Raw genomic sequence first — 19,186 nt, forward strand, 5'->3', positions numbered from 1 at the left:
AAGATGCTCTCATGAACACTGAGTATAGGTACTGTTTTAAAATAAAATTCAAAAGTCTAAGATCTAAACCCAACTTCATCTTGGTTATTAAATAGTTTAGACCATAGTAAATGTAGTCTCATAAAAGACAAGAATATATGTAGGAGAACTGAATCAAACAGATTTTATTAAACTTTTTAGGATGAGGAAAACAAATGATATAAAATAAGTCATAAGAAATACTATCTGGTACTACCGTCTCAAACCATTTTCAAGGTTTTACAAAATACACACCAAATACAAAAAGCTTCAACATACTCTTCTTTTATAACTTCTGCTGCAATAAATGCAACATTAACAAACATACAAATTTCTTCCATACTTCTTAAAAGTAGAATTACTGAATTACTAATCTTTACAATGTTATTCATATACATTTTTATTCATACTCTTTTAATGAGATCATTTTTGCCAATACATAATTTTCCTTAACTTTATTTTTACATTAAGCCAATATCTGTCATGCAGCCATCAAAAATCTTACAGTAAATTACACAGGTTTGTAGTCCAATTTAGACTCTAGCTTCTTAGAATCAGCCACTTTTCTGACTGCTTTCATGAAGTCTTCCTGTACTACAAAATCATGATCAGCACGAATTGCAAACATACCTGTGGAGAATAAAACAACATGACTGCTATATTTAATATGTGAATTATTTATTATAAGAAAACTAAGGGAGAGGGTAGGTGAAATGGGTAAAGGTGGTCAAAAGGTACAAACTCCCACTTAAAAAAATAAATAAGTCCTGGGGATGTAATGTACAACATGGTGACTATACTTATTAATACTGCACTGTGTATTTGAAAGATGCTGAGTAGATCACAAGAAAAAAATACTTTTCTATGTGTGATGATGGAATGTTAACTAGACTCATTATGGTGATCATTTCATAATATATACAAATACTGAATCATTATGTTGTATACATGAAACTAATATGTCAATTATATCTCAAAAAACTTTAAAGAAAACTAAATAAGGTAATATTATTCTATGGAATAAATGTGAAGGAGCTTAGATGTATTACTTCTCAGCCAACAGTTCTAATTTCCTAAAAACCACTATTATTGTTCAATTAATTTCCGTAACTATAGTGAGCACTATTTTCCAAACCAAAAGCTAGAAAACAGTGAGACAATTATCTGTATACTTAAATTCCACCTCACACAGTCCCTGTATCCAATGTCATTTTGAAAAAAACAAAACAAAACCCAACTATCAATAACACATACACATTTTAGGCAGAAGTTTCCTAACTCTACAGGCAGCAATCCCCTGGAAGCAGGGGGCACATGTATGGTTTGGGAAAACACAAAACACCTCAGTAATTTTCATAGCTTTTCCTTGTTAATAATCAAAAGCATAGAGAATAGGAATTAAAGAAAGTCAACAAAAATCAGTGTCATTATTCATGTAAGAAAATTTACCTTTTTTATGTACAAATTGGTATTTTATAAGACTTTCATATTCAAATATCACCATTCAGTTTTTGCTTTCAAATTTTTGACAAGTTACTTGTCAAATACTACTTGGCAAGGAGGTAAAAGGTTTGTGGGGTTTTTTTAAACATTAGTTGTGTCATAGATATGGGTCCCAGATTTTGAGACAATCCTAATTGCATAAGCTAAAGCTGGTAAGTTATCACTATCTACTAATTAAGTGAATCCTACTACTATTTTCATTGAGGATCTGCTTATACTGAATTTTCACTAACATAAAATGAGTGGGTTGCAATAGAAAATTCCAAGGGTTACTTCCTGTCTTCCCTTTCCTTTCAAGATTTCTACATAAGGAATATTGGCAATAGTCATTCTATGCTGTCCTCAGAAATCAGGTGAATGGAAATGACTGGTTTTTTTAATAGTGAAGTTTTAAAACCTGTTTAGAAGGCTGTAACTAAATTAGGCAAGTTATTTTTCCAAACCTTGTGCATATTACTGTTTCCAAATCATTATTTAGTGAATGAGTGAATGTGAGATACATTCTAATCCAAAAAGGATGACAATCTCAGGATTTGAATGGAAAAAGACAACTATAATTGAATCAAGTATATTTTAACTCACAGAAAGATATGTTAACAAAAAAGGCTTGAAGACTAATAAAAAGAAAACTCAAGAATTTCAGTATGTCTCTAGATGAGAAGTTTAAAAAGCTTAAATTTTAATCCACACAGAAGTTATAGTTCTTTATTGGAAATAGCTAAAAATAAACTTTTAAAAAATATGTGAAAAAAGAGAGAATATAATTTAATGGTATCAGCCTTTAAGATTTAGATACTGCTTTTGTTTGGATTCCATCTTCACCAAAGCAAGCTTCTAATAATAATTTGGTCTAGTGTAGATTTTGAAAGGAGAATGTCATAAGTTACCCCTAGTAGTTCAGGCTACTGACTGCTTACCTTTTAATATTTTTGTTTACTAGTAAGTCTTTGTGAGCATGATTTATGTGATTTGTACTGAAAGTTTCTGGACCTGCAGATCTTTGATCCAGATACTGAGTCACAGTATACCCATGAAGATACTCCTATGGAGAAGCCATGTCTGAGCAGCCTCTTTAAACACTGTCTGTTGAATTTACAAGAAATGGTAAAATAAGGCTAATGGTGATATGAAAACAAGAAGAAATCACATATTGTAATACTTAAAAAGTGTTCATATGCAACCTATGAAAGTCAGTGACTATAAAATCTACTGTAGATATTTTTTTAATTTTAAGATTCTGTGTGGAGGACAAAAACTAAATGACCGTATGTATGGTTTTAAAGCCACTTGGTACCAGAAATAAAAATAAAATCACACAATCCACAGAAAAAATTATACTAAAAAACTACTACATTTCCACAAGTTGAATGAACACAAAATTCATAAATCAATCTTTCAAAGGTTAACTACTGACAGGCTAGTATCAGAAGGCATGTCATCCATTTTGTAGCAGATACCCCCAGTGCTGGCCCAGTCGGATTTCAGCCACAGGTGTGGCAGATAGCTCTGTACAGTCTCAGACTTACTCCAGGGGGACGCATGCTATCACTATGCATGTCTTTCCACATTCTACCCTAAGGCATCCATAAGTGCAAAGAAGTTAACATCCCCAAGGGCAAATCTCATCCCACGGAGGAATGGAGGATGACAGCTGGTAAATGTCTAGTCTCCCATATTTCAGCCAGATAATCCTGGAAAGAATTCTGTATGTTTCTCTGAGATCTCATCAGAATCAAACCCCTCTTGCTTACAACAGTTATTTCAGTGATGCACCCTTATAACAGCTTTCCTTCTTCCCATTTCACTTGCCCTATTCTCTACTTCTTGGAATCAATTTCCCAGAAAATAACAAGCACTCAAATCCTTGCAAAGCTCAGGCTCTGCTTTTGGACAAACCCAAACACATTTTTAGCAAATTAAACAAATCAAAATCAATAGTAAAAATTGTACTTTAAACCCTTACCTGCTTCAGTACAAACATTTCTCAGGTCTGCTCCATTAAAGCCGTCTGAAAGCTTCACAATTGCTTCATAATCTGTTTAGGAAAAATACTGGAAATCAGTTAAAAAAATAATAATAGGAGACCTTTTTTGGATTTATTCCCATATAGAAAATTTAACTTAAGAGCCTCCTTCGAATTTAGTCAGCTAGGCATCAACTCTGTTAACATTCCACAACATTAACAACAAAAATCAATACTTCTGTTAAGTAAACCAGCACCAAGCAGAAATAAACATACTTCTAAAACTCTAAAACCAAGAAATATCAAGATCTGAAAGCATCTTAACCTGTTTCTACACAGAGAAACTGTTAAGTGCATGTGAACTTTAGATATGTCAAGCTATGACTTTTATTAAAACTGTAACCAAGTATCTAATTTGAATAAATCTAGAATATTCAAAACCAACTGTAACCACAATGGAATTTAATCACATAAGGCAAATATAAAATATACCAAAAATAGTCTTCAGACATCATTTTATCATACAGAATTTTTAAATGCTAGAGTAAACACTGACTAGCTTTTCTGGTTTCTGTGAAAGCTCCAAGTGTTGAGGTATCAGATCTATGATAACAGTAATAGTTAAGTGACCTTTCTATCCACGTGACAGACGAAATGAAGAGCTGCTGCTGGTTTAAGGTAGCAGTTACGGACTTGATGTAGAATAGCGAGAAGAGACACATAAGCTACTACAATGTGAAAAACTGTGATAAGACACCCTTGTCAGGCAATCTGGAGTATGTCAATCTCTATTTGAAATCACACAGATAATTCATTAATTAGTCTTCATTCAGGTTCAAGTTCATGTAAGCTTCTGGAGAGCAGAAATTCCTAAGGTTAGCACAGCATCTGGCACCTAGCAAGAGCTCAGTATTGGAAGAAGCTGGTAAATTCAGCTCAGTCTTTCCAACTCAAAACTTTCACATGAGTAATGAGAAAGGCAATGGTCAACTATTTGTAATTATTTTGGACCACTAACTTGTAAAAAGTTTTTAAAGTTGCTTGGCAATTATACTAGATGCCTCTAGTCCAGGGGTCAGCAAACTTTCTGTAATGGGCAAGACAGTAAATACTTCAGACTTTGTAGATCATATGGTCTCTGTCAAAACTACTCATTTTTGCCACTGTAGTGGGAAAGTAGTCATAGACAATATGTAAATGAATGGGAGTGGTTGTGCTACAACAAAACTTTATTTACAAAAACAGAAGGCATACAGAATTTAGCCCACAATAGAATACATGGCTTGCTGGCCTTTACACTAGTCCAGTCTCTCACTTCTATAGATAACTATTTTGTAATTTTTCCTGTCCTCAAATCTCTAACAGTACTTTCCCATTTTCACTCTTAACTTGCTTTCTATTTCACTGAGAGAATAAACGCATTCAGAAGAAAAATCCTCTAAGTACCTGCCATATTTAAGAACCTGTTATCATCAGCATCTAATATATGCTGCCTTTCCTCCTATTCTCCTGAGAAGTCTATGCTCATAGACAAAGCCAACCTCTCTTCAAAAAAAAGCACATTATCAACTTGTGTCTCTCTCCTAGATCATTCCCATCAGCATAAAAAAAAAGTATTGTAAGTACATGCATCTTAAAGAAAACCCCAAGTCCTCATCTCCATTTCTGCTGCAGCTCCATTTCTTCTCTTCTCCCCTTCGCTAGAGAACTCCTTGAAAGAGGTGGCTAAACTCAATGCCTCTTGTCCCCATCTCTCTGATATCCATTTGAACAAGGCTCTCACTCCTACCACTCCAAAGAAATTTCTTTTGATAAGGTCACCAATGATCTTCACACAGTAAATCCAATCTCAGAACTCTTCTTATCAGACCCATTGTCAGCATTTGACAGGAAATTAGTCCCTCCCTATAGTATTTCTTCACTTATTCTCCAGGACACCATCAGGTCCTGGTTAACTCCTATCTCTGTGACTAACCTTCCTCAGTCTCCTTTGATGGTTCTTCCTCTCAACTTTTTTTATTTCCTCTCAACTTCTTAATGCTGGAATGAGCTCAGTTTTGAATCCCTTCTCTATCAACATTCTCTTCCTTGGAACCATTTTTATGCTGATATTAGCCACATTTATAACACTAGCACAGGCCACCCCAACGAACTATTGATGCACACAGAATTACTAATCAACATCTTTACTTGGCTATCTAATTGGCATCTCAAATTAAATATTGCCAGAATCAAATTCCTCATTCTCCCTTTAAAACCGAATCTTTCCAGTCTTCCCTCGCTTTAATTGATGGCAATTCCATTTGTTCAGTTGCATGAGTAAAAAACCTAAGTCTTCCCTGGTTCTTCTCTTTAGCTCACACCCTACATCTGATTCATTAGCAAGCCCTGTCACCTCTATTTTCAAAATATGTCCAGAATCTCATTATTTTAAAAGATTTTGCTACCACCTTGGACCAAGCCACCATCATCTTTTGCCTGCATTACTGAAATAACCTCCTAATAGATCCTCTTGTCTCTATCCTTGTCCCTCTAGCTGCAGCCAGATGATCTATTTAACATAAGTGAATTCTGAAATATTTACAGATGAAATGATAATGACTGGAATTTGCTTTTTTTTTTTTTTTTTTGTGGTACGCAGGCCTCTCACTGCTGTGGCCCCTCCCATTGCGGAGCACAGGCTCCAGACGCACAGGCTCAGCGGCCATTGCTCACAGGCCCAGCCGCTCCGCGGCACGTGGGATCCTCCCAGACCGGGGCACGAACCCGTGTCCCCTGCATTGGCAGGTGAACTCCCAACCACTGCGCCACCAGGGAAGCCCTGGAATTTGCTTTTTAAAAACCCAGAAGGAAGGTAAGAGGTGGGAGAGATTACAGATGAAACAAGATTGGCCAAGGGTTAATTACTGAAGCTGGGGGATGAATTCCTGATAAGATTATACTCATCTCTACTTTTATGTATTTCTAATTTTCTGTAATACAAAGTTAAAAACAATAAAAAGTAAGGTCATATCATTCCTCTGCTCACAATCCTCCAATGGAATCCATTTCACTAAAAACAAAAGCCAAAGTTCCTACACAACGGCCTCAGTAAGGCTCTATACAATCTGATCCCCATTACTTCTATGATTTATTTCACTTGCTACCGTCCCAATAACTATGCCACAGACACCCTGACCTCTATACTGCTCCTGGAATGTTCCATGCACGCACCTACTTCAAGGCCTTCTTACTTGCTGTTCCCTCCGCAAATTTCCCCCAAATATCCATACTTAGCTCCTTCACCTTTTAGGTCACTGCTTAAAAATCACCTTGGTAAGGCGTTCCCTGTGTCTCCTCCTCCCCACCTCTATTCAAAATGTATACATTCGGGCTTCCCTGGTGGCACAGTCGAAAATCTGCACATAACTCATAGCGGCCCTCCATGTTCATGGTTCTGCATCTGTGGATTCAACCAACCCCAACCAGGTAGTACTATAGCATTTACTAGTTAAAAAAAAAATCCACGTATAAGTAGACCCACACAGTTCAAACCCATTTTGCTCAAGGGTCAAGTGAATATTTTACTTTCTTCACCTGCCTTTCCTGACAAAAATGTAAGTTATATAAAGGCAGGAATTTATCTGTTCTGTTCATTGCTATATCCTCAGCACTTAGAACAATTCTTAGCATACAGCACATGCTCAATAACTATTAGCTAAATTCAAGACCACCATGTTTCCTGAATTTAAAACTAGATTTGGTAGACTATCAGTGATATCCAATAGCATTTTACTTCATTTACCAAATGTAAATATATATAAAATACGTTATTTACTTACCTATTTCACCATGCTTTGTAATGGGACCTGCATGGATTTTCAATATATCTAACCTTGCTTGTTCGTTTGGTAAATCAATATCTGAAAATAAGAAAATTACAAGAAATTCTTTTGCAGTCAGGTTTTTTGTTTTTTAAATAAAGTAGGGGGTGAGGAGGAGGTATGGGAAGAGAAATGGACATAGACAAAGGGAAATGGACAGCAGGCACAAAAGCTTAACTTACGTATTTTTCTATCTAATCTGCCTGGACGAAGCAAAGCAGGATCCAGTGTATCTGGTCTGTTTGTAGCCATGATCATTTTAACTCTATGTAGAGTATCAAATCCATCCATCTGATTCAGTAGCTAAGAATATATTTGTGAATATAAATCAAAGGCACATTTTATAAAGCATCCCAACCATTAAAAAAACACATAGCACACACCTTTTATAAAATGACTAAGACCATGAAATGTACTGCTTACAGATACATATGTGATGTGCAGAATGATCGTTTGATGGAATCATATTTTTTTCTCTCTTACATAAAGGGATATATATTCCATCCTAAAAGTTCCAAGATAGATTATTTAATGGGTTTTTTTTGGCCGTGCCTTGCAGTATGCAGGATCTTAGTTCCACGACCAGGGATCGAACCCGTGTCCCCTGCCGGGGAAGAACATAGTCTTAACCAATCGACTGCCAGGGAAGTCTCCAAGATAGATTATTCAACTATGTACCTTTGTATAGCTATCAGATAGTTTTAATAAATCTGAAGGCATCCATCCAGTCACGAATTATGAAACTAAGTTATGTGGATCTGATTTCCAACGTTCGAATTTTTTTGTTACAATTACTTTTAAAATAATGTTTCAAGAGCTTATGGCATGCCAGACATAAAATTTACATCAGGATAACTGGAAACAATGATTTTCTACAAACTTGATAATAAATCCATTAAATATCTTTTCAAATAATTCTACTTACACAGAAATACTCAGATACCTAACACATTTCCTTCAATTCCTAAAGTTTTCTTGAATAAATGTTGAAAAATCTAACTGCATTCAACAAACACTTTAAAACAAAGCTAGCCTGACAATATGTCTATTTCTTCATGCCAATATGTCTAACATACCCTAAGTGTTAGCTAACAACATATCAGCTACATGAATAAAACTAGTATCTGCGTTTTAAAAAAAATACCTCAATTTAAGGCTTCTAATAGACTCTACAACTAATTTTAAAATACTGTCTTTTCTGAGCAGACAATTTATAAAAAACAATTTTCAAACACCCCTACTGAGACAGTAGTTGACAATGCATTACCTATGCTACCTATCTATTCATAGGAGTTGGAAAATGTGTTTGGAATCTTGCCAGCACTTTCACAGAATGTGGAGTGGGAAAAGACGTTAATATACATTTCAATATCCCATCATCCATCTTCAATAATCAAAACTATTTTAGTTTCCTTTCACTCTCAGCAATAAAGAGAGGAAAGTATTAGTAATTTTTAGAGCAGCCTCATACATAGTTACAATTCATTTACTGCCACTAGTTTAAATATATTTGTCACTCATAAAATATCTGAATAAAACTAACACAAAATCACATTCACAATGTAAGTACAATATATAATTTTTTAAATGGCCAGTCTACTCAAAAAATGTAGAACGGTACAGCTGTAACTCACATGAAATTTTGTAGATATCCCTATTATTTTCTAGTACTCATTTTCTTACTAGAGATTGTGGTAAAGAAAACTGTTCATTCCTGTCAATACTGTACTTTCAAATTTCATACTTAAGTGCATTCTTCATTTAAACCATTATCCATATTTTGACCTTCAAATATCCAATGTTCACTTCTTCACTTTATAAACATTGATTTCTTTACAAACAGGCTTTACCAAATATTACCTCCATTAAAGTTCTCTGAATCTCTCTATCAGCTGAAGTACCCTCAGAAAACCGACGACCACCTAAAATAATGATGTGGAAACTCATATGCATTACTCCTTTCCTCTTTAAGCATCATTTAAGAAAATATGAAAATGATAGTGTCTGGGGTTTAAAACATTAAGATGAAAATAAATTAACAAGAATTACACTGACAAAATTCGAATTGATTTTGGTATGTTTATCATTTTCTCAATGTTAAAGGTTATTTATTGAGAGTGGTTAAACTTTCTTAAGAATTTTTTTAAAGTAACATTCAATTCATTTTGCTACTTCACACAAATTGCAGTTAGAGGTGAAAAGAGAGGGAAAAAGTTCTTTTAGATTAAAAAAATATTCCTAACAGTTCAAGAAAAGTTTAAAATAAATTTTAAGAAGTGTTATTCTTACCAATAGCATCTATTTCATCCATAAAAATGATGCATGGCTGATGGTCCCTGGCATAATTAAACATTTCTCGGATCAAACGAGCACTTTCACCAATGTACTTGTCTACAATAGAACTAGATACAACCTGATTAAAGGAAAAACATGGTAAACATAGGAAAATTCAAATAAAATTTATTTTCAATAGCTACAAAAAGAATATTCCCTTTACCTTTAAGAAATTGCAATCCAACTGGCTAGCAACAGCTCGTGCCAAGAGTGTTTTTCCTGTACCTAGGAATGATAAATGAAGTCCTAATTAAATGGAAAGTAAAACAAATTTTCAAAAGCCTTTAAGAATGTAATCCTTTGAATAGTAAATTTTGCAAAATGGAAGCTAAGTCTTAAATAAAAGCATTTAAAATCATTTAAAATCCCAAAGCACTTCCACTCTCAATATTAAAATTTAAAATTTTATTCAAAATATCCCTTCTAATTTTATTTTAAGCAAACTGAATACATAACTTTAGAAATATATCAAAGCCAACTTACAAAGAGACTGTGATGGAAACTTGTACATTCAAATACATTGGGCTATACTGAACACTGAGTGGACCTTTGCCTACGTATGATATTGTAATATCAAGTATTTGTTATTTGGAAACTACTGATTCAGTGGGTTATGAAAATCTTCCAAATACTGGCATTTTCCATTATATAATATTAAAAAGTCACATTTGTTAATACCATCTCCGATCTCATCCTGTCTTATATTAACAAACACATTGGAAAGTCGTCAAGCTCATAGTACCAGAGGTAAAGTTTTCAAAAACTCAATTTTCGTTTGAAAGCTCAAATTTTATCACTGGCTACAGATGGTGTCAGTTGTTTGCTTTAACATGATTGGCTAACTTCATTCATTTTTTAAAAAAAATGTGTGCAGGGACTTCCCTGGTGGCACAGTGCTTAAGAATCCACCTGCCAATGCAGGGAACATGGGTTTGATCCCTGGTCCAGGAAGATCCCACATGCCATGGAGCAACTAAACCGTGCACCACAACTACTGAGTCTGGGCTCTAGAGCCCCTGCTCTGCAACAAGAGAAGCCACCGCAATGAGAAGCCCGCACACAGCAACGAAGTGTAGCCCCTGCTCGCCGCAACTAGAGAACGCCCGCGCACAGCAATGAAGATCCAACACAGCCAAAAATAAATAATAAATTAAAAAAAAAAATGTGTGCAAGGTAACCAATAACCAGTCTGATAACTGACTGTAAATTATCCTTTCAAGTAAAAATGGCATTCCGTGAAAAGCAGCTAATACAGCAGGCAACTCAAATAATCACACAAATGCTTTTCCTGGAGATATCTTATTCAGTATGCAACAGAAGTACTTTATATGTATTTTCCATTTCATCACAGAATACAACACATTATTCAAGGATCAAAAGTTAATATTTTTAATGCTTTAGCAAGGACATTTTAAAGTGAAACTGACATCTTTTTTTAAAAATACTGGAAATGTGAGTGGCCCCGAACACAATGACTACTATACCATTTTGTGCCACTGACTTATTTGATTCATACTATGGCATGAGTAGCTTTACCCTCATTGCTTTGCACCATCAGCACAGATGTTAGTTGCTTTTTTCTTTTTCACTGTGTTGACATCTTAGTATTACAAGAGTAATTCTGACCTTGCAGAATCCCTGAAAGTGTCTCTGGGACACCCAGAGGTCTGTGAACCACACAAGATCATTGCTTAGAATCACATGGCATGTTTAGATATATATACCCTATGAAGCACAAGAGGACTAAGCAAGACTAAGAAAACAGTAGACACACATCCCCAATCCCTTCCTTACTCAGAACAGAATGGAGACTGGAATTGTCACATTAATTATCTCCATCTCATTTTTTTACTCCTTCATTCATTCATTCGCTCATAGTGGGGCAGACATGATTTAATACCAACCTGGTGGTCCATATAACAAACAGCCTTTTGGAGGTATTATTCCTACACGTTGGAATAATTCTGGGTTTGTAAGAGGTAATTCTATTACCTAGAAAAGAAGTTGCATGTTTCTTAAAACGTTAGTAAAGATTTTGATGTACTTTCAAATATTTTAAGTAAACTATCAGCAGATTTATGTACATACATCATAATTCGTAATAGATCTAGAATTCAGTGCTATGTAAAACCATTTATATTAGAGGTTTTTCTTCAGATAGATGTAAGATATCTCTTAAATCTAAAAATCTTAAAATATTTTTTAAATTAATTAATTAAAAAGCATGTGGTAATTTGAACTATTTATTATTTAATACACTTGCTAAAATAACCACACACTTGATTAGAGTGATGTTTGCACGGGCATATAATCTGTCAAACACATTTGAACTGTACACTTAAAAAACGTGAATTTTACTGAAGGTAAATTATGCCTCAACGAAACAACACTACAAAAAATCAGTTAAGCAAAAAAACAAAAAGATTACACTGGTGTGCATCTGAATACAACAAAAAATAATTATAAAATGGGGAACTTTGGTAAGATATAACTGCCACTAAGAAAAATGGTACATAAAATTTTCTTACGTTGGCATTTTGTCATAGTAGTCTTAAAAAAAACCATAAATTCTGCTCTCAATATTAAGACTGATTCAAAGAAAGAAAAGTGGAGAACAGCAAAAGTGAGGATTTGACTGCCCAGTTTAAACTCTTTACTTGAGAGATAAACCTCTACTGAATAACTCTGTCCATAAGGTATGATTAAGACACGCCAAAATTGTGAGAAATTAATATTCGCAATTGTCTGCAGATGTATACTGCATGTCATTGGTGTGTGTGCGTGTGTCTGTGTGTGTGAGAGAGATTCATTCTGCTCCTACGGCTGATGCAGCAAATCACTGTAAAATATTTCACTGTTTCATGAAGCACTTGTTCTTCCTCTTTTCATTAACTATAATGTGAAAAGAATAGGCTTTTATTTATGCTTAGGCCAATGCTTCCGCAAGTATGGTTGAAAAAAAAAAACAACTTGGTTTCATAATCACCTGGAATGCTTGTTTAAATGCTAATTCCTGTGCCCCACCCCCAAGCCACTGCATCAAAACCATGCAGAGGGCCTAGGAATCTGTATCTTTAATAAGAGTTCCAGAAAATTTAAAGTGCTGAAGTTTGAAAACTACTGGTTTAGGGCTTAAATCAGATAATGTAAGCCATTCTAATTAATCAAATTCATTCCTGAGTATTTCCATCCTAAATTAAGAGGAAATCAATACAACAATGTAATTTGCTTAAAAGAGAATTGTTAAGAAGCTATCTGTGTTGTAAAGCAAGGCCACCCTGATTTGATTCTTCATGTAAGAACTTAAAGTTTAAGCCACGCTAAAGCCAATATTTTTCTTAAATGACAGCAAACAGCTTTATCAAAATAAAATATTTAAGGCACAGATAACTTACTCTATTTAAGGGCAATAGGAAATCAATGAGGTTATGGGAAAAACTACATTCCACACACTATCCAAATGTGCTCTGACCCAACTAAACTACTAAGATAAACAAAATACCAGATGGTATGGGCAGTGGATTACATCCATTATTCTTAGCTTTTTACCTTCTTGGTCATAAAAAGAGCAGGATTTTTCAAACACCAAATTATCTCCAAATTTAACAAAAACCCATAATTTTCATAGCTAGAGATTCAGTGCTTTTTTTCTCTTGGCAAAAATATTATATATATAATATTCAGTAAACACTATTTGGATAAAGTGATTTTACATCCTCTTTCTCCCTTCAGGCATTTTAAAACCCGTACTACTTCTTAGTAAGTTCAGAGAATAAAGCACACACTACCAACCTCTCGTAACTCCCGAATCTGTTCTGACAAACCTCCGATCTCAGTAAGTTCAGAGAATAAAGCACACACTACCAACCTCTCGTAACTCCCGAATCTGTTCTGACAAACCTCCGATCTCAGAATAAGAAACATTCCCGGGGTCCTCATGCGACATGTTGTAAACCAGTGGGTCCACCTCTCTTGGCAAATACCTGTAATGATAAGGTGTGTATTTTTCTTTTAAAAGATGTATTTTCTCTCAGCCTACAAATAGAGTATAAATGACTTGCTTATGCAAGCACCTGTAGGTGATCTTGGAAAATCATGTTGGGACTTCCCTGGTGGCGCAGTGGTTAAGAATCCGCCTGCCAATGCAGGGGACACGGGTTCGAGCCCTGGTCCGGAAGATCCCACATGCCATGGAGCAGCTAAGCCCGTGCACCAAAACTACTGAGCCTGCGCTCTAGAGACTGCAAGCCACAACTACGGAGCCCGCGTGCCACAACTACTGAAGCCCATGTGCCTAGAGCCTGTGCTCCACAACAAGAGAAGCCACAACAATGAGAAGCTCGTGCACCGCAACAAAGAGTAGCCCCCGCTCGCTGCAACTAGAGAAAGCCCATGCATAGCAATGAAGACCCAATGCAGCCAAATAAATAAATTTATTATTTTTTTAAAAAAAACATGTTTAAATTAATTTGAAATTAGGAAAAGCTGAAAAGTGGCAAAACATTCAGTGATCTCAAGAAACATATATTTTGGATAAAATCTTCCCTCCTGAAAATGAGACGTAAACTAAATAGTACAAGAAACCTACCTCATGATAGTTAGTGTAGTCATATCCAAAGCAACTCTTGTTCCTGGCTTCAGCTTACTTTTGTCAAGCTAATTGTGTAAAACAAAAGGTGTTACACAAACACTTGAAAAGGGGAATAACACTCTAACAAGAGCATAGTTAGAAGCCAAATAATCATTTTTATCCTTCTGAGAGAACATTAAGATTAGATTATAAACACCATGCCCAAGGGAAGGGTTGATAAAAAGTAGTAATTCAAAGTTATTTCCTTCTGCTCCTTCAAAGAGTGCCCTTTTGTGCAATCTCAGTGTGAAATGAGAAATCACTAATATATAAAGTCTGAGGTGGCAACAACCTTGTTTTTGAAGAAGGAACTGACTGCAATATTTTACTTTCAAAGGCTCACTATTTAATATAGTTTTGCTCATTATTTTGATTTAGGCACTGTAGTACAGTGACTTTGGCAATTGGTACCAAAGCATTTATACAGAAATCCCTTAATGAACATTTGCAGGGGAAGGACAGGAAAGCATCTTAAAGGTATGTCCATTAGATTTATTTTAAAAACTATAGTTTTGGGAAGTATGTGTTATGTGATCATAGGAGATAAGGGGGATATGCACTCTATTTCCCCTTAGAGATTTTTTATTAAAATTCTAAAGAACAAACAAAAAAACCCCAGCAACCTTCATTCATGCTTTTGCTACATGCCAGACACTATGGTAAATATATTACTGTACATATTAAGTTGAATCATACTAAACAATTTATTGGCATATTTAACTTATTTGGATAGAAGTGGAGAGAATCTATCCAAATAGATTCAAATCACATTCAGGCTGTTACTTGTCAAAAATAAAGTTATTTTTCGAAAAAACTATAATTTTTTCGTTTTTTCGAAAAGTGCAACAAAAAAATAATAAACTGCTTGCCAATACAATTTCAGAATCATACAAATTACTGACCACTTTTCACAGGATTTTGCAAACAGTGCTCAGTTTAGGATTTAGTGCCAATTAAAATGAAGTGAAGATATGCTAAATACTAGGTTTAATATAATGGATTAAACTAAGAATAATTGTCAGGTACAGTAGTCCTCCCCTTATCCACATTTTCAGTTACCTGAAAATATTAAATGAAAAATTCCAGAAATAAACTAATACTAAGTTTTAAATTTCATGCTGTTCTGAGTAGCGTGATGAAAGCTCTGTCCTTGGGACATGAATCTTCCCTTTGTCCAGCGTATTAGTAGCCCTCTCGGTTATCAGATCCACTGTCCTGCTGACTGAAGTACTTGTGGTCAAATAATCCTTATTTTACTTAATAATGGCCCCAAAGCACAATGGTAGTGATGCTGGCCATTCAGATATGGCAAAGAGAAGCCACAGACCGCTTCCTAATGAAACGGGGAAAGTTCTCGACTTAATAAGGAAATAAAAATCATATGCTGAGGTTGCTATAATCTAGAGTAAGAACGAATCTTCTATCCATGCACTTGTGAAGAAGAAAAAAGAAACCTGTGCTAGTTTTGCTGTCACGCCTCAAACTGCAAAAGTTATGGCGACAGGGCATGACAAGTGCTGAGTTAAGATGGAAAAGGCATTAAATTTGTACAAGATATTTTGAGAGAGACCACATTCACATGACTTTTGTAACAGCATATTTTTTTAATAATTGCTCTATTTTATTATTATTTTTGTTAATCTCTTTCTGTGCATAATTTTTAAATTAAACTTTATCATAGGTATGTATGTAGAGGAAAAAACATAGCATATATAAGGTTTGGTATATGCCCAGGTTTCAGGCATCCACTGGGGGTCTTGGAACATACACCCCACGGATAACAAGGGACCACTGTACTTGAAAATGAGCTTAAACAGAGATGAATATGAAGCTATTTCAACATTTACATCTATAGGGAATACATACTCTGGCTTTTCTAATATTTTCCAGTTTTCAAATACTCTCTTGCCCCTCATACAACCACAAAATATCTTAGACATGCCAACTTTTGGCATCCAGAGGGCCCTGAAAGGGACATAAATATCCTCTGTCGGATTAGGCAACTGAAATTTTGATTTAGAAAATGTCATCCCACTTACATGCTAGGTAAAATCTTAAGACTGAATTTAGTCCCTAGGAAAAATTCAATTCTATAGCCACGTCATATCAATCTTTTAAAACCTGAACCTGACACAACAAATACTCAGTTTAGAAAGCTCTTCCAATGAGTTTATAAGAATTCGCTAAAGACGCTTTCTAAAGAATAGGGTAGTACATAAATTGGCTTCAGAGGCTACTAAATGATCCAAAGCCATTTGTTGGTGATTTTTGATGACTGCAAGATAAAATCTGGAGTTATTTCAATTTGCCGATTCTAATTTAAATGAACTCATACAAAATCAATTTAGCCTCTAGTAAAGACTATAAGTAATATTTTTGAATGTTTAAATATAAAATGTAATTTATAAGGTCTAATACTTTTAAGACCTCTTCAAAAAAAGACACTAAAATAAAATAATCTGAGATTCTTTCACTTCTAAAATTCTTTGATTTCTCAGTGTGTAGAGCTGACTGAGGCAATGCAACAGAGCAGAAAAGTAGAGACTACCAGGAGTCAAACCCATGGTCTGAGTTCAGGCTTTGCTAATAATTAGCTATGTCTGAACAAGTCACCTTTGGGAGTTATGGGCATAATGCCTGACCTGCTTACCTTGAGAATTAAATACCTTACATGAAAGCGCTTTTGTAAATTATAAAGCACTATAGAAATGTAAAATGTTACCTGTCGACGACAACCCACAACATATCTTGGTCCATTTGTAGCTTTAACAATGACTAGAGGAAGAAAATGAAAAAACAAATTGAAAAATAGAAAGTAAAAAATAAATATATCCACATTGATGGCAGATTGAGTTTTATTTCTGTTCTCCAAAAGACAAGAATTGAAAGACAACTTAGTCTATGCAAGAATATCATCTACCTTCATTACAGTCATTAAAATAATAAGCATTTCAAAAGTTGGCGGTGGGAGGGAGGGGAGTCTGCTCTTTTTTTCTTTACTAACAATCTAATACACTTACATTTTTCTTCAGTTAATTGCTTAAGTACTTCACCCACAATCTAAGAAAGAAAAAGAAAAAAAGCATTACTTTTTGCCAAGAGCTAAAAAAACAAATCACCATCACCCTCTACACCCCAAACTCCATTACCTACCTGCCCAACACTTTGTAGGGCCTTCAGATCATTTTCAGACTTTTCATACTGCTTGGTAAGTTCTTTTAATTGTTCCCTTACTGAAAAATATAATGTGAACATTTTAAATTAAATAATCTTAGCGACTTTAAGTCACTAAGTCTCACTTTATTTAAGGTTATTTAAGTCTATTTCACTTTACGTGTATTTTATATCTACTATATCAAACCACAGAAAACATAATGCCATTTGTAGATGACATGTTTAAAAACGAAATGTTACAGAGAAAGCACCATGTTTTTATTTTCTTGATCAGGAATACTTACTTGTTTGAGCACATATGAGGTTACATTCATAACAGATATTGACATTCTGACACTTCCGGATTTGAGATTACAAACCCGAATGATCAAAGAGTTAGACCCTTCCTCACTTCACCTACCCACATGAACTGTCACTCTGGCTTTCTAACCTAAATAAAGCGCCACAGAATTATACAGTTAAGGTCTTCCTTCATTATTTAAACCATTCAGGTTTGTCAGTGACGGTGCACTAAGAAAAATTATAAGTACTCTTTTGGTTCAGGAGTAAGGGAAAATTGTGTGCCTGACAGAGCACAATTCAAAACACGAGGAAAAAAGAAGAGGACTACGATTGACCGATGGACCCCTTCTCTCTTAAACTCCGCGTTCGGCTTTCCATGCCACTAACAAGCCAACTACCCGAGTCTCGTCTCTTGCTTGAGCTTCTTTGACTCAAGTCTCTTTCCGCCTCCGGGTCTCGGGACTCCACCAACACCGCACTCCTTGCACCTTAACCTGGAAACATCCCTGTGACCCACTTCTTCCCCACTCCCCTCTGGTCATCTTCCAATTCCATCTCAGAACTGGGGATGTTCTCTCTGTCACCTGGACCAGACTGGTCCATTTTCACGCCCGAAGAGGCGTGAAGAAGCTCGGCTTCCGAAGCTATAGGCGGGGATGACAAAGCGCCTTGTCTCCAGACTGAGGCCTTCTCTCCTCGGGGCTCGGTTGCCGAGCTCGGCCAAAGGCCTCCGCTTTGTCAGAGACAGGAGCGGGTCCGGGCACGAGATTATGTGGAAAGAAAGGTGCACTCACACTCCTTGAGACGGCCGTCGATCTCCTTGTGCTCCAGCAGCTTCTTGCGGTAGTCCTGAAGCGCCTTATCTCTAGGGTCCGCCATGATGAGAAGCCGTCGCTCATAGGGGATGCCGGGAATGGCCATGGCCGCCCGGGCGGGGGAAGGGGCGGGGCGAGACAGGAGAGCCTCCCTGGAGGGGCGGGTTTCGCGGAAGACACTGCCCCTTCCGGTTTGCACCGCCTCTGCCCTCCACTTCTCCAACGTCTGCGTCTCTGTGCACTAGGGTGCCGGCGTGCACCGAAGGAGACCTCCAGATACACCATCCCCTGCAGGTCAGCCTGGGTAGAGCAAGGGCGCTGTCCCCTGAGAGGCCTTGGTATTTTTAAGTCACTGCTGTTCTGGAACCACAAAAGACTTTGTAATAAACCAAGATGAGAATGAAATAGGGAATATATACATATCTCTCTAAAGAGCTCTGATGGCTTATCGGTATAACACAGATAGCCTACTGGTATAACCCAATACTATCCAGGATCTCCAGGTACAGAAGGAGTAGGATATTTATTCATTTATTCACTCAGTGAGTGAGGTACTAAGGGTTAGATCTGGTGGGAAGATAAAAAAATATCTTCAAAGTGTAAT

The 19,186-nt window shown here is 35.9% G+C and overlaps 1 protein-coding gene across 2 annotated transcripts; it reads right to left on the minus strand.

The window, feature by feature from the left end:
• Window positions 1-138: 138 nt before the first annotated feature.
• PSMC6 (proteasome 26S subunit, ATPase 6) lies at window positions 139-18,716 on the minus strand. 2 transcript variants are annotated; one of them, XM_060142568.1, is made up of 14 exons: window positions 18,562-18,716; window positions 17,465-17,544; window positions 17,332-17,371; window positions 17,034-17,086; window positions 14,270-14,337; window positions 13,550-13,664; window positions 11,586-11,673; window positions 9,845-9,906; window positions 9,637-9,760; window positions 9,208-9,269; window positions 7,530-7,650; window positions 7,306-7,386; window positions 3,485-3,556; window positions 139-648 (listed from the first exon to the last, which is right to left on the minus strand). In XM_060142568.1, exons 1-14 carry the CDS (start codon window positions 18,686-18,688, stop codon window positions 530-532), a joined length of 1,212 nt encoding a protein of 403 aa, XP_059998551.1. In that variant the 5' UTR covers window positions 18,689-18,716; the 3' UTR covers window positions 139-529. The 2 variants fall into 2 exon arrangements, with proteins under 2 accessions (XP_059998551.1, XP_059998560.1); XM_060142577.1 differs by lacking the exon at window positions 139-648 and adding an exon at window positions 2,252-2,604.
• Between the last annotated feature and the right edge of the window lie 470 nt (window positions 18,717-19,186).

Source organism: Lagenorhynchus albirostris, chromosome 1, assembly GCF_949774975.1.
Source record: "Lagenorhynchus albirostris chromosome 1, mLagAlb1.1, whole genome shotgun sequence".
NCBI classification, from domain to species: Eukaryota; Metazoa; Chordata; class Mammalia; order Artiodactyla; family Delphinidae; genus Lagenorhynchus; species Lagenorhynchus albirostris.